The following is a 14,029-nucleotide window of genomic DNA, read 5'->3' as shown; positions in this document are numbered from 1 at the left end:
GTCATCCGTTTCTATAGACAGAGATTTATCGCAAGAGGAAATGCTAAGAATAGGGCAAGCGTTTTTGGAAGGTAAAATATATTAGAAACATTTCATTTTCTGAAACAGAAAGAAACAGTATTCTGACGGGTACAACTGGAGTTACTCCTCCGCAGCCATGAATCCACCCAAACCCCAAATGCCCATGAAAGAAAAAAACAAGAGCAGCAATGAGCAGTTTCCATTGTTTCTTCAGGTCTATGGTCAAAAGCACTCAACTCTCATCTAGATCAAATGACTCCGTTCTTTTATTTTTACCTGACTTCTGTCAAGAGTGCGATAACCTAAAAAATACGTCAAAAGTATCTCCCACTGTCTGAATCAGAAAAACTAGATTTTTTTTAAGTTTGGAGAAGCAGGGTCTAGAATAGACTAGAAATAAAATATACGTGCAAAGCTGTAACTTTAGAAAATCCACCAGGAAAAAGATGTTCCAATAGCAGGAAAAGCTTAAAGCTGGCACCACCCACGAGACAGCTGTAGAATGGCAGATTCTGCATTGTTTTACAGAGCCACAGTCTTTAAATCAAGTAAAAGTGAAATGGACAGCTGCAGGAATGTGTTTTCCATGCTTTTGATCCGACAGAGATTAGTAAAGGCTATGATCTCCACAGCTCGCCAAACCTACCCTCTGAGAGTTTGTAAGTCGATGATCAATAGAATTACTGGCATCCTGCAAAACTTTGGAAGCGGTGCCGTTTTTGTACTTTTTGCTTTTTAGTCGATTTACAAAATGCAGTTTTGCTGAAGGTTTGGCAACCAGTGGTTTCTGTTTAGCGAGAATCTCACTGTTCCAGTTCTGAACCTAAGAAAACAAGAGTCACGAAATTAAGCCTTCTGATTTTAATTATGTATACTGTTACCTCTTATTTGCTGCTGCGTTTCCTCCCCAAAATGAAGCAGCTTTACATTATTTACTTTATCCAGCCACTAGGATGTGAAAACTTAGGTGTCGGTTCTATTACTTGAGCTTTTGTTACCTGAAGCAGGTTAATACTGTTACTCATCAGTCTTGTAACTGAACTGTAGTGTGACACCTGACTGATTGATTAAAACGTGCTCAAACAGTATATTTAATCAAACACGCTGAAGTTTTCCTTGCTGACTGCAGTGCAGGAACTGTAGTTACCGTGAATGCTAAAATGCAGCTACAGCTGGCATTTCCCACCTGACATTCTTATAATTGGAAAGAAAAAAAAAAAAAAAAAATCAATCCACGGTTTTACAAAGCGTTAGAGCAAAACAAACCCTTATACAAACCCAGATACTCAACCAGCCTTCCATGAAGCCCTTGATATGCACAAAATTCCCAGTAAAGATTGAAAAGGAAGAGGGAGAGGAATGCCAGCACAAGAGCAAACAGGAATAACCATCTCGTTTGCATGAATTCTTGCGTAACAGAATGCATAGTTTTATCAACCTGACGTTTTCCCTAAATTCTCTTCCAAAGTAACAGGATTATCCACAAAACCGACAGCTTTATCTACAAGCGACAAACTCTTATAACTGAATAAAACCACATTTTTTTCTTCATTCAACATCAGAATTGTGAACGCAGTCACAAATCTTTTGGCAACACTGCCTACCCAAATGGCTTGCCTTTTCAAGGCTTATTGAAGATCAGCACACAGATCCCAACTCTGAGAAGAGGGCAGCCTGTACAATCAAACCATCGTGCTGGTGCCACACGTTGTTCTATATATCAGTCATTTATGGAATGAATTTTCAGAACCTACTAAATGAGTATCTTGAAAAAAGCCCTTTATAGGAGCTGCGCTGCAATACTAGGTTAATACTTTATTACAAAATCTACATGAAACATTTTAGTCTATTTAGGGCACAGACTATCACAGGCTCTGTATTTTAAAAGATATTGCAGATAAGTAGGTTCAGAGAGTAAGGAAATACAGCTGATGATACTGGCCACAAGCTTAGAGGTTCCCCGCAGAGAAATCACCCTGGACTAAACCCAAGACGTTTTTAAATCAGTACAGAAAGAGGCTCTTGAGCATCAGTGCTGCCTTCAGCGGTACCAACTGTCCAGATGTAAGCTTTGAGATTTAATTTCCTAGTTGATAAACACGACGGCAGGCTTTGCATCACTTGAAGAGATGGGAATTAGATATCCCAGTATGGAGGGAAAAACAGCAATTTCAGTCTGCCCCTGGAGTCGTTTAGGTAGCCGGCCCACCGTTTAAAGGCAGACAGAATTTGAAGGCAGGCTCTCAAAGACTGACATAAGGATTTTAATCAGGAGCGCCCAGCTACAAGAGATTTCTCTGAGCCTGGGGGGAAGTTACGTTACCCATCTATCTGTGACTCGGTTTCAGCACTTCAGAAACAGCATCCTTACTCAAGAGGGATGTTGAAACTCCTAATGGCTTGCAAGTTGGTTGAAATCCCAAAGTGAAAAACAGAACAGGTACGTTAAGTGCCTATAAAATGACTGTAACCAAAGAAAAAAGGTTCAGAACAGCTGAGCTAAAGCTTAGGAATTTTACCCTTAATCACTTTCATGCTGCAGCCTCAAACCGCTTTTAAAGGGGCGGTGAAAGGAATTCCTTTGATGCGCACTACAGGACCCCATTCTCTCTTATTTGGGGGGGAATAAAGCAAGCTTTCCACAAGCCGTTACAACCATTTTGTATGTAAGATGCTGACTGTTACCTACGTGACAAAAGTGTTATTTGTTAGAACTGTTAGACCTGCTTTTACCTTACTGTTCAGATCAAGTAAATTAAAAAGGGGATGCGAATGACATATCAACATTCTGCTGAGTTCTTTCAGACTTGTCAAGTATAAAACTTCTGACTATTCCTAACTGTTGAAGTTAAACCCTTAGAAACATTTCATTGCAATCTCACCAGCGGAACAGAAAGAAGAAAAGTGCCAACCTTTTCTGGTGTTAATTTCATAAGTTCCATGTTCTCCATACTGTGGCGGCGTCCTACTCTTGGTCTGGTACCTTCAAGAAAGCATCAAGTTCATCTTTTTATCATTGAGATCTATGATGTCACCTTCAAAGCTGTGGCTGTACGCATCTAAGGTCCAAGGTACAGCAACTCTGAGTTCCAAACCAGTGCAGCTCAATATATCAGCAGAGAATAACTAACCACTAGGAAAAGCAGCCTTCAAAACCACACTGATCTAAGCTATGTAAGTTGCTTTCATGGGACACAGAGGAGGACTGTGGATCTTTGAACAGAGGAACATCAAATGAAGTGGGTTCTACTGTAACCCCCCCAGTGTCGCTAAGATTGTAGGAAGAAAAAAAGGAAAGACGTAATTTGGCAGCAAACAGATAAATCTCCACATAAAAAAGGGGGGGGGGGGGAAGGAACAATTAGAAACATTATGTGAAGAAACTAAGCAGTAACCGTGATTCACAATGTAAATCCTCCAGAAAAGAAGGAGCTGAAGGGGTCCAATAACAACCTTTTTTTGCTGGGTTAGCGGCGGACACGCACACACACACTCAACCATCTGTAGTCAGAAAACAATGCAAACAACAGATTCTTTTTGAGGTTCACTGTTGGAAAGTACTGCAGAAAGAGGCACGTACCATTCAAACTGTTCTCTACCACGTGGCTTTCTGACATCATGGAGTTGTTTGTGCTGTAGCTTAATCCAAGAACCATTTGAAGATCTGAGAGATTAAGTCTAGCAGTGAGCTCCCCACTTCTATCTCCTACCTGCAACCAAATAAAATAAGCAGTTCTATTACTGTAACAAAGACTACACGTATGTAAATACAAAGCAAACCTTGTCCCCTAGATTTATGGGAGAAAAAGGCCGAAAAAGTTCTCCTGGTTGAAAACAGAGAATCATCTTTTTAATGAAGTACGTAACAACTAAAAGGTACCTAACAAAGCCTAAGATAACCTCTGCTAGGCTATTGACTTGCAATTCCATGCTGACATTATCGGAAGTGGCACAAGAACTAAGGAGCTACTTGCAGTGAGAACTGGATGAAAATTTGGAATCCACTATCCCAGAAATCATTCAAAATCCATTCCATTATTCAAAATTACGTGCATAGACACACGTCCATAAAATCACTGCGTAAGCAAGAGCAAAAACCAACCAGCCAACATACACAGAAAATCATACCTCTCTTGAAATCTCCAAGTGCCTTTCTGCAAAATGCATAGCTTGGTCGTGATTTCCCAGAGCAGTATATGCATTCCCTAAACTCCAGCAGGCTCTTCCTTCACCAATTCTGCAAAAAATAAAAGACGTTTTCACTTACACCTTTACTCACTGAACACTAGGGGTCAGGTTTTCCTAATATTGCCACAGTAAGATTGCTGTGCCAAGAAAAATGAAGGCTATCATCAGAAACCAGCCCAACACCAACACATTAAGTATTGTATTTAAAGGAGTGTGATCTGCGTATAACTATAAATATAAGCAAATATAATCAAAATTTTAATTTTTAAGCTCACAGCAAACATAAGTCACTCAGTTTTGCAAGCATGGAACATTTCATAACCTACTTTGCTTTTCTTCAGATTGCATGCCTTATTATTATTCATATATTCTGCTTATTGAGTTAGAAGAAGTGCATTTAGAAGTTGTAAAAAACTTTAGTTTTACCCAATGTTATAAAAAAGGCCTTAGAAATTGTGATTATAAAATAAGCATTACTTGCTACTGTATTACTCTCCTTTCCCCATCCCTTCCCATCTTCTTAATTTGTGGAAAAGTAGGAGACGTATTCTTGTGAAGGTATGCAAAATTATTATAATGAAGTCGTGAAAAAGAGAGATCTGCTTTTCTTTTCCTTAATTTACAAAGAAGATGCTGACAGAAGAAGATGTAGAGACAGTCATCATCAATTCCTCTTTCATCTCAGATTCATTAACTGCAATACTTCCATGAGTAATTTTTTTTTTTCCCCCATATGAAAGCTGGAGCCCAGCACTGTAGGGAATTCACATCAAGTCAGCTGTCACATAGGGAACAACGACAGCAGAGTTAGAGGTAACAGGATTTGGTTTAAGTGTCATACATAAATTAAACAATCTCTTAGGGCTTACTTATCATGTAATTCCTGAGCAATCGCAAGGTGTTTCAAATGATAATCAATTGCTTTTTCATAGTCCTGAAGCAAAGTGTACGTGTTCCCAAGGCTGTAGCAGGCCTGTGCTTCCACAGCTCTGTCTTTAAGCTGTCGAGCCAGCTGTAACGTCCTCCTGAAAGAAAGGGTGAGTCACCTCAGAAATCACTATAAGGAAAAGTTTTTAAAAGTGTACTTGCGCGACTAAAAATCAATTATACAAATTAAACAAATTAGGACACCGGGCTGGCAAATTAACTGCTAATAAATTACTGTCTTGCAAACTCTCACAAGATTTTAAGTGTCTGTCTGCCACTCCCCTCCACTGCAACCTGTTTCCATTTACTTTATTAGAGAGCAGACTGATCCCTCAAACAGCATCTTCTCATTTTAATTCATTCATCAATAATTTATAGTGGTTTTCCTGACAGTAGAAACAGTTCAGTTCCAGCATTAGAATAAATACTGTATGTTCTCCATCAATATGAGCAAGACAGTCCTATAACCACCAAGCCAGCCTGCCCCTGCTGCGTAAGAAGAATCTGAGTGCTAAGAGGAATCTGCTCAGTATTGTGGCTTTTTTTCCCTTTTCGGCAAGAGCGGGTAAGCTCTGAAATCCACATAAGATGCTAGTAACACCTACGCTGCATCATTGCCGAGCTTGGATTTTCCCAAGTTACAGCAGCAACTGCTTAGTGGTGCGGAGATCAAGAAAAAGGTCTTGATTGAAAATACAGCCTAAGTATGTAAAATCATGTTGCCGTGCACCACCTGTCTCAGCTAGTGAGTATACCCGAGACAGCTACCCATCTCGGGTGTATTACAGTCACTCACGTCATTCCAGAACTCGCTCAGAGCTAAGACAGTAATGCTTGCTTCTAGAATAAAGGGGAATAAATGCCTATCAACAGAAAGATGTCTACAGTGCTGCAAAGAATCTATGTAAAGAAACAAAGAAGGTAAAAAAAAAAAAAAAAAAAAAAAAGATTAATGCTGCCCCTCCCTTGAAAGAACCAGAACAGTTAAACAACTAGGGGAAAACGTTATTTTTGCTAAACAAATGCAGCTATTTTCTAAGTGTATTTTGAAGAGATGGCTATTCTACAGTGAGCTTAAGTACCAGGCACAACAGAAGTAAACTGTACAACAAGAGGTATAAATTATATTTATAAGCAGTCAACTAACTTGTAGTATTCAGAAGCGGTTTCAAATTCACCCAGGAATATGTAGGCGTTTCCAAGATTGCTGTACGCTCTTCTTTCCGCTGATCTATCACCAAATTCTTTTGCAATTAGGAGACGCTTTAAAATGTGAAATAATTGCATTATTTACTCAATTTTGTACTTTGTAAGATACATTTGCATACAGAAATGCATGCTCATAGTTTTTCCATCGCGCATCTGTATCTGTTCTTTAGGCCAACAATGCTTGAAAAGAACACCCAAACTTGAAGCTCTGCCATTAAGGTTTAAAACTTGCATGAAAAAGCTTGCAACAAGATCCAACACAACACATGTACTTAAGATCAGGAGCAACCGGTGATACTTTGCTAGAACACAATTCCTTACGAGCACATTGTTGTACCTGTTCATGGGCCAAAACTGCACTCCTGAAGTTGCCCAGAAGATAGTGTGTGTTTCCCAGATTTCCAAAGGCACGTCCTTGTGCTGCTCTGTCACCCAGCTCTGTTACTATTGCCAGGTTTTCCCTGTTCCGGGGTAAGTGAGAAGGGGAAGAATAGTGACTTTTAAGAGGGTTGTTGTTTTTTTTTCTCACAGTCATTTAAATAATAATAATAATTAAAAAATCCTTCCATTTATATAAATGAAAAGGTAGAGGTATTCTACTTTGGCCTATTTTAATGGCCCTTATGCAACCATAAATCTTCCACTGAGCAGGAAACATTTGCTGTGAGATACCGAACTTAATTGCATTCTTACTCAAGCTGGTGTGCTCGCTTCTAGTTACAGAGCTGCGTTATATAAAAGTATACTAAGGTCCTGTTGTTGTCGCCTCAGTCTGGTTTGAAGAGTACTACTGGATTCTAACATAAAGGAAGGACTTATGGGGTAATAAGAGGTACACTTAAATTGAGGGCATAACAAAAAAGTAGCGCACTCTCCCGTTTCAAAGGGAAAGAATTCACAGGTACCACTGTTCTGAATAGAAGCGTGCCACAGGGTAGTTCACGACACCACAAATCTCCCAATATTCTAATGACCTAGATAACCATATCCTCTCAATCCCCAACATTTAAAGCTACTACTTACTCATAATAATTTGCAGCTTTTTGTAAAGCATTTTTCACATCATCTGGAAGTTCCCCTGGATCGTGAGTCCCGGCACTAGCTACATTTTTCCCTTTAGAGTGATACACATTTCCCAGATTATACAGTGCTCTTGCTTCTCCAACCTAAACCAAAAGTGAAATAAGGCATTCAAATTTTATGCTTCAAAGTCTTGTGTCACAACAACTATTAGTACAATCCACAGATGGGGAAAAAAAGTTTGTTAATTAGTTGTCAACACATGCTCTGCCCATTCTGAACATCATCTTATCACCCACCTCACTCCCACCCAGTCACATCCCTCAATCAAATTGTTTTGCATACTACTTCCTTTTGAGGTGCAAGATACATAATAATTCTTGAGGCCAATTATTGTTAAGAATTAAATTAAATAAAAAACAAAACCACAAAACAGGATAATATTTATTAATCTGGATCTATCGTCTTCCAGGTGCAACCAACTATCCTACAACTAACAGAGTCCTACTGTCTAGAAGAAATAATTGAATATTCAGTATTTACTTCCCTCTGCAAGGTGGCACACTCATTACCAATACAACAGGGTTCAGTAACATGCATTAGCAGTTTACTTCCAGATTCCTAAGCAATTCTTACCTTATCATTAAGCTCTCTGGAAATATCCAGATGTCTTTGACAACAAACAACAGCTTCTTCAAAATTCCCAAGTACCTTTAAGGTGTTGCCCAGATTCCCACTAGCTTTAGCTTCTCCCAGTAGATCTCCAATTGTCCTAAAATTGCAGAAATAAAGCACCCAGTAAATAGCGTATAATTTGAAACCAAGAAAATCATCAATGTATGGCAGACAATCAGAAGAATTTATGAAAAGAGATTACAACCATGTAAATGTGTATGTATTCAGTTCATTTTATATCTAAAATGCACTCACATAAACACTGTTCAATCTGTAGTTAGAGACATTTAATTTTGTTGGTGCTCTTTGTGCAACTGCTAGTATTCATGGTATTAATCGTCTACTTAACATTACAAAAAAAAAAAAAAAAAAAACAAACAAAAAAAACCAAAAACAAACAAACAAACAAAAAACCACCAAAAAACCCAAAACCAAAAACCACTCACTTCTTTTAGGAAGAGAATAAAAAGAAAAGTCTTAATGACTATGTAGAAAGACAGTCCCAGCATTAAAAAGAGAGGTTTAACTGTTTCTGCATTTTACTTGGCTATCATAGTCTGATATTATTTACAAGACATACTGGTCTCCCAGAAAGCTGAGAGGTAATACTACATTTTTAGATTCTAAACGAGACTAAAAGACTGCCACTGAACCACTCAGACTGTGATACTTGGGGAACAGCACGACAAAACAAGTTCGCACGAGGTTACAGCACTTGAGCAGGTTAAGGCAGGGGGAAGAATAGGTTTGCGCCTAAATTGGGGTTAAGTACATTAGGTGCCTGTGTCTTTTATTGCATCTATACCAAATCATTAAAAGTCAGATGCATAAATAGCATATGAAATGCATAGGGGTTTTTTAGATTTCACAATATTATGAGTTTTACACAGAGAAACATGAATGAGTTCTGTCTAGTTAACAAAAGAGCCAGCTTAACATTCTGGAGAACCACCAAGACTGAGTTTTAGAAACAGGAAAGGGTAAAGAAAGGGTGGATTTAAAGAAGCCAGTTAATTATCCACAAACCTGGTGAGGCCTCAGTCAGTACCAGGATTATGGTGCTAGACCAAGTATTTAGTCCCAGGTTAAAGGGCAGTCAAGTTACCTGCCAGGCCCTTCCGCCATCGCCACATTTACTCATTATCCAGTATTAATAGTAGGGTTTGGTAGGAAAATGAACAGTCAACTACTCATCTCTACAAGAATGGGAGGAAATGGAGAACACGGTTAAAGAAAGACACAAGATTACCTTGCGAGAGTTAAATCATGGTGATGGTATTCCAAGGCCTTTGCATATTCATGCAAGTAGAAATAGGCATTGCCTAACTGGCTATAAATAGCACTGAGTGTTTTTAAATCTTCAGTTCCAACCTGAACAGCTGCTTCAAAGAAAGATACACCAGCTCGGCAATCTCCTGCTTTACACAGGCGCTCACCTTCCAAAGCCAGCTCTAGGCAGGAAGCCTCCATCCTGCACGATTTAAGTGAAAAGAAAAATGGTCACTCTAAACGTAGTATTTGTCCAATAATCTGAGTTCGGAAGAGGTTATTTTACTCAGAGGGTCTCTATTTGTTTAGGACAGGGAGTCAGCACCACAGCACAAGCAATGAGCTTGGCACTAGAATATCGCAGAAACGAATGCTGAAATGGAAATTGCAACTTCAACAGTGATGAGCAAAAAGAACATCAGAACAAATTGCTTCAACTTTTTTTTTTTTTCTTTCTTTCTTTTTAAGTCTCAGGGAGGAAATCCAAACACTGCTTTGTCCATATATAGCACCTGTAGGATTCAAAAATTCAGAGTTTTCACCATCTAGATAATTTCAGAAAAGTGACCTAAAAATCAAGCTGTTCTTGGCAAATACTGATTTTGACAAACATAAGCACTTTTATTTTTAGGTTGATACCATAGTTACCTGCAAAATGTCTTATGGAAAAAAAATTAAAATTCAAACATTCCTGTGTATTGAAGACCATGACTATTTTTCCCAAAGTTGTTTCCTATGTAATTCAATGCTCCTTGGCATTTCACCATTTCCTATAGTGGCACTGCTATGAAAATTCTCAGACTGTAAGGAAAAAAGATCTAGACTGAATTAACAACAAAATGTATGTCAATTCAAGTTACTTAACTGAGATGCCATCCTTCCAGAAGCCACTGGAATATTTTTTATTATTATGAGCAAATAATTGTGTAATTATACAGGTACAAAATACTGCAAGCAGTAAAGAAGATACTCAGGAATCAATTTACAGCAGAATTTGCAGAAGATTACAGTTTGAACAATGAACAAAGAAGCTGCTAGACAACTGCAGCTGCCAAAAAACATTCGTATGTATTTTTGCTACTGTGAATTCAGGTGTAACATTTCAATAAGTGTTACTGATTATATACAAATATTTCCTACGTTCCAGTTCCGAGATGCGAGGGAGGCAGGGAGGAGGAGGATGAGAAGGAAGAACACTTCAGGGTCTCGATCTTGAAGCAATATGGTTCTCTAGTGTTTTCAAGATACATGCATTTCATAAAGCCCGCAAAAACGCCATCATTCTACTTTTAAAAGATTTTTCCAAAAGAAAACTCAGTAAGAGACATTCTGTAAGTGTTTAAAAAGCGTGTGCTAATATTGCCAAAAAGTGGACATCAACTTCGTAAATTTGTATATTGTTTTGAATTTTTCTTCAAGATGGATTACACAGCAAGTATAAGGGCTTGCACTCCAAATTTTACGTAATTAAAGATATCCTCATTACGCCATCATTTGATATTGACCTGGTTGTAAGAATAAACCATTTAGAATTCAATTCCTAAACCCATTTCCCTTCATATGCACAGATCAGTAACAGCAACAATCAAATGTTTGCTGTTCCAAAAGTTATTTTAATGGCAACACCAGAAGGCAACTGTTTCAACAAGGCATAGTGGTGAAGTATTTAACATACCTGCAATGTTTACATTTCTTAATTTTTCTAAATCGGAAAAAAATAGGTTATACAACAGTCTACTCAAATCTGAGCAAGACGGAAATATTTTTCAAAAATCCAGTGACTTTCGAGAGAACTAGAAGAATTTGGATCATAAGTAAAATAAGCTACCAACACAAAATAGTACCATACCTGCTGGTCTTCGACATTCCACAACTTAAGCACAATGAGATAACAGACATATTTAACTTTTGCAATTAAAAATACTCTATGCTTGGTAGTTGGTAAAGATGCAGACAGCAAATGATAACTCAGGCATGAAGTTCTTCCCACGCCAAACTTCTCAGGTTGGATATCCATAACACATGCAGTATTTTTAGGTTCGGAAACTCTTCTCAGAGACGCTAAAGCACTCCTATTTGCTAGAACACACAACCTGGTTTTTATTACATTGTGCATGCATTGAATGTAAGAAAGAAAAAGGCAGAAATGATTAAGTACAGTTAAGTACAGGCAGAAATGATTACACCATCAGCAACTGAAGGTTTAAGACTTAAAACACTTCATTGGGTAATCTTAATCCTATCCAAAGAGGTTCTCTCCGGGCACCTCATGTTAACTGACATGTCCAATTAAAGTGACAGCTAGAAAATATGGTGCTCCTTAGTGCAAAGATTTAGACCATTACACAATCACATTCATTTCTTTAGATTTTTAGCTTGAATGGTTAAAAAGGGCAGAGCTTCCAGCAAAACGTGCATGTGACATTAATAATCAAAATGCTACACTGGACTCCAGTTTTGTAAGTGAATTTATCCCATTTAAAAAAAAAAAAAAATAATGTTTTGATTTGCAACTATGATGCATCAACCACCTAATATATGAAGAAAAGATACAGTTTAAGAAGGTACAAAGACAGTATCAGAGAATGCTATGGAGCAGTACTTTTCCTGCTATACTGCATTCAATTCATTTCACACTACGCCAAAGACTGCCAAATGCCAAGGCAGCATTACCATTTCATCAAGGAACTTGAAACATAATCTTCTGACTTTGCAACCCCAGACTTAATATAACGTATAAAAATGCAAGATTTGGGGTTTTTCATACAGAACACAAATAACTATGAAGCTAAGGCTTATACCCAGGCTGATGAAAATCAGCTGTTTGACAGAGTGTTTCAATTCAACCAGAACTACAGGAAGTAAATGAGAATGGGAATTAGTAATTGTTTGAGTAAAAAAGAACCCAAAATTTAACACTACCCTTGAGTGCAACTCTAGAAAGGTTGTGTTAAAAGGTTGCTAGAATCTGTACAGCAAATTTAAGCTAAAATTCCATTTGGATCCATCCTTATTGACCTTCTACAATTTCAAAGTCTAAATAAGCTATTAAAAAAAATACAGAAAATGAAATATTTTATTTCCACAGTTGCCTGTACCCAATATTAATATTTTATTCACATTACATAAAAGCTATGAAATCATTTAATCATTTTAAAAGTTTGCTAGGCTTATCCATCAAGTACCAAAACCAGATTCAGAGGACATGTGGGTTTGGTTTGGGTCCCGTCCTCCCCCCCCCCCCCCGCCCGCCATTACTTAAAGGACTGTTATGAAAATTAACACAATTTAAAAAAAAAAAAAAAATTCTATAGGTGTTCTCCAGTCAAAAAAAATCACCTCTTAGGAATGCTTTAACTGTCACTACTAATAGTTAAATAGCATGCAGGCAGACTAGACAGGGCTAGGTTATCAATGTTTTAGGAAGTCATTAAATAGTTACAAGGAGAATATGAAATTACTTTCTCTGTTCCCAGGGCTGAACTGAATTACTTATTTATTCAACACTCAATGGCTAAACAAAAGACACACTGAATCCGCAGAGACAAGAAGAGAACAAGGCCCATTCATCTGTGTACTTCTAATGAAATTCTGCTCCTGCTAAACAGGATAACGTACTTTCAGATATTACTGTGGAAATACTCATACAGGGCTTTGTTTTGTTATTCTGTTTATAGTTGCCTGGACCTGTTCTCTGAAAGGCTGGCACCTCCTGAATTATTTCTCATTTGTAAAACTACCTCATCTTTATCTGTCCCTCTAAGCTTTTCATCTTGCCTGGCTCCCTTTTTTTTTTTCCCCTCCCCCTTTTCTTCTTTATTTTGCCTTATTCGTCTCTGACCTTCTTCACATTCTCTTTTGAACCTTTCTACTTAGAAGAATATAAACCCTATGCATATGCCTCCACCCTAGCCTCCCTGTTTTTTTCTCCCATTTTGGAGTCTCCCTTCCTTCAGCCGTTCTCATCTTACAATAAAGAACAGAAAACTGGTAAGAAATAAGGCAATAGAAGAAGGCAAGGCAACTCATCGATTACTATCATCTTTAAACACGATTAATTTAGTTTTACTCCATTCAATTCCCACTAAGAGGATTTTTGGCCACTGAGGAGGAACAGGGCTGCCACGCAATTTGCCATGAAACGTGTTGATACACTTAACATACCTAGACACAAATTAAAAAAAAACCTATTATATCTCTTTAATTCAGATGCATAAAATTACTAATGCCACAGCATCCTATAATAAAGATCACGTACTATTCCTGAGTCCTGCCCTTATTCTTGGTTTCTATATATAATGCAGAAGCATACCACATTGACCACTCCAAACAACTTAACTACACCTCCACTGGAACACTGTGTTTAGTCAAACTAAGTTTGATGGCAAACTCACAAACAAAACAACACACACATACACACGAAGAAACCACACACCTGAATTTTGGGTTCTTTTGCTCCAGTCAAGATAAAAGCAGTTACAAGTTTTTGGTGTATGAATTTAGCAGGCCAAGACAAGTGAGTTCTACAAATATTTACTCTATAGATGAATTATCAGTCCCATTTATTAACACCAGCATTTTATTTTCAGTCACTAAACAACATAAGAATAAAAAATAGTTTCCTTCCGCCAACATAAGCATTTTTATAGCTGCTAAAGTGATACTGGTCAACTACAGTGGGGAGAAAGAAACAGCTTGCACAGTAAGAAACAGAGCCAGA

The 14,029-nt window shown here is 37.9% G+C and overlaps 1 protein-coding gene across 5 annotated transcripts in view; it reads right to left on the bottom strand.

Annotated features, from left to right (window-relative positions):
- The window catches only part of GPSM2 (G protein signaling modulator 2), a 32,687-nt gene that overhangs the window by 2,910 nt on the left and 15,748 nt on the right, over positions 1–14,029 (bottom strand). For 4 of the 5 annotated variants that reach the window (XM_082312292.1, XM_082312294.1, XM_082312290.1 and 1 more), the window contains 10 exons: positions 9,290–9,511; positions 8,002–8,137; positions 7,369–7,511; positions 6,683–6,806; positions 6,284–6,399; positions 5,079–5,234; positions 4,150–4,258; positions 3,602–3,731; positions 2,904–3,004; positions 668–844 (listed from right to left, as the gene is read on the bottom strand). In XM_082312292.1, the coding sequence (XP_082168418.1) occupies positions 668–844; positions 2,904–3,004; positions 3,602–3,731; positions 4,150–4,258; positions 5,079–5,234; positions 6,284–6,399; positions 6,683–6,806; positions 7,369–7,511; positions 8,002–8,137; positions 9,290–9,511 (1,414 nt within the window). The remainder of the gene's footprint in view (positions 1–667; positions 845–2,903; positions 3,005–3,601; positions 3,732–4,149; positions 4,259–5,078; positions 5,235–6,283; positions 6,400–6,682; positions 6,807–7,368; positions 7,512–8,001; positions 8,138–9,289; positions 9,512–14,029) is intronic. The other variant, XM_082312293.1, reaches the window with a different exon arrangement.

The sequence above is a fragment of the Platalea leucorodia genome, assembly GCF_965183815.1.
Source record: "Platalea leucorodia genome assembly, chromosome: 5".
NCBI classification, from domain to species: domain Eukaryota; kingdom Metazoa; phylum Chordata; class Aves; order Pelecaniformes; family Threskiornithidae; genus Platalea; species Platalea leucorodia.
Note: the sequence above shows the minus strand (reverse complement) of the source record. Positions and strands in the feature narration are given on the sequence as shown.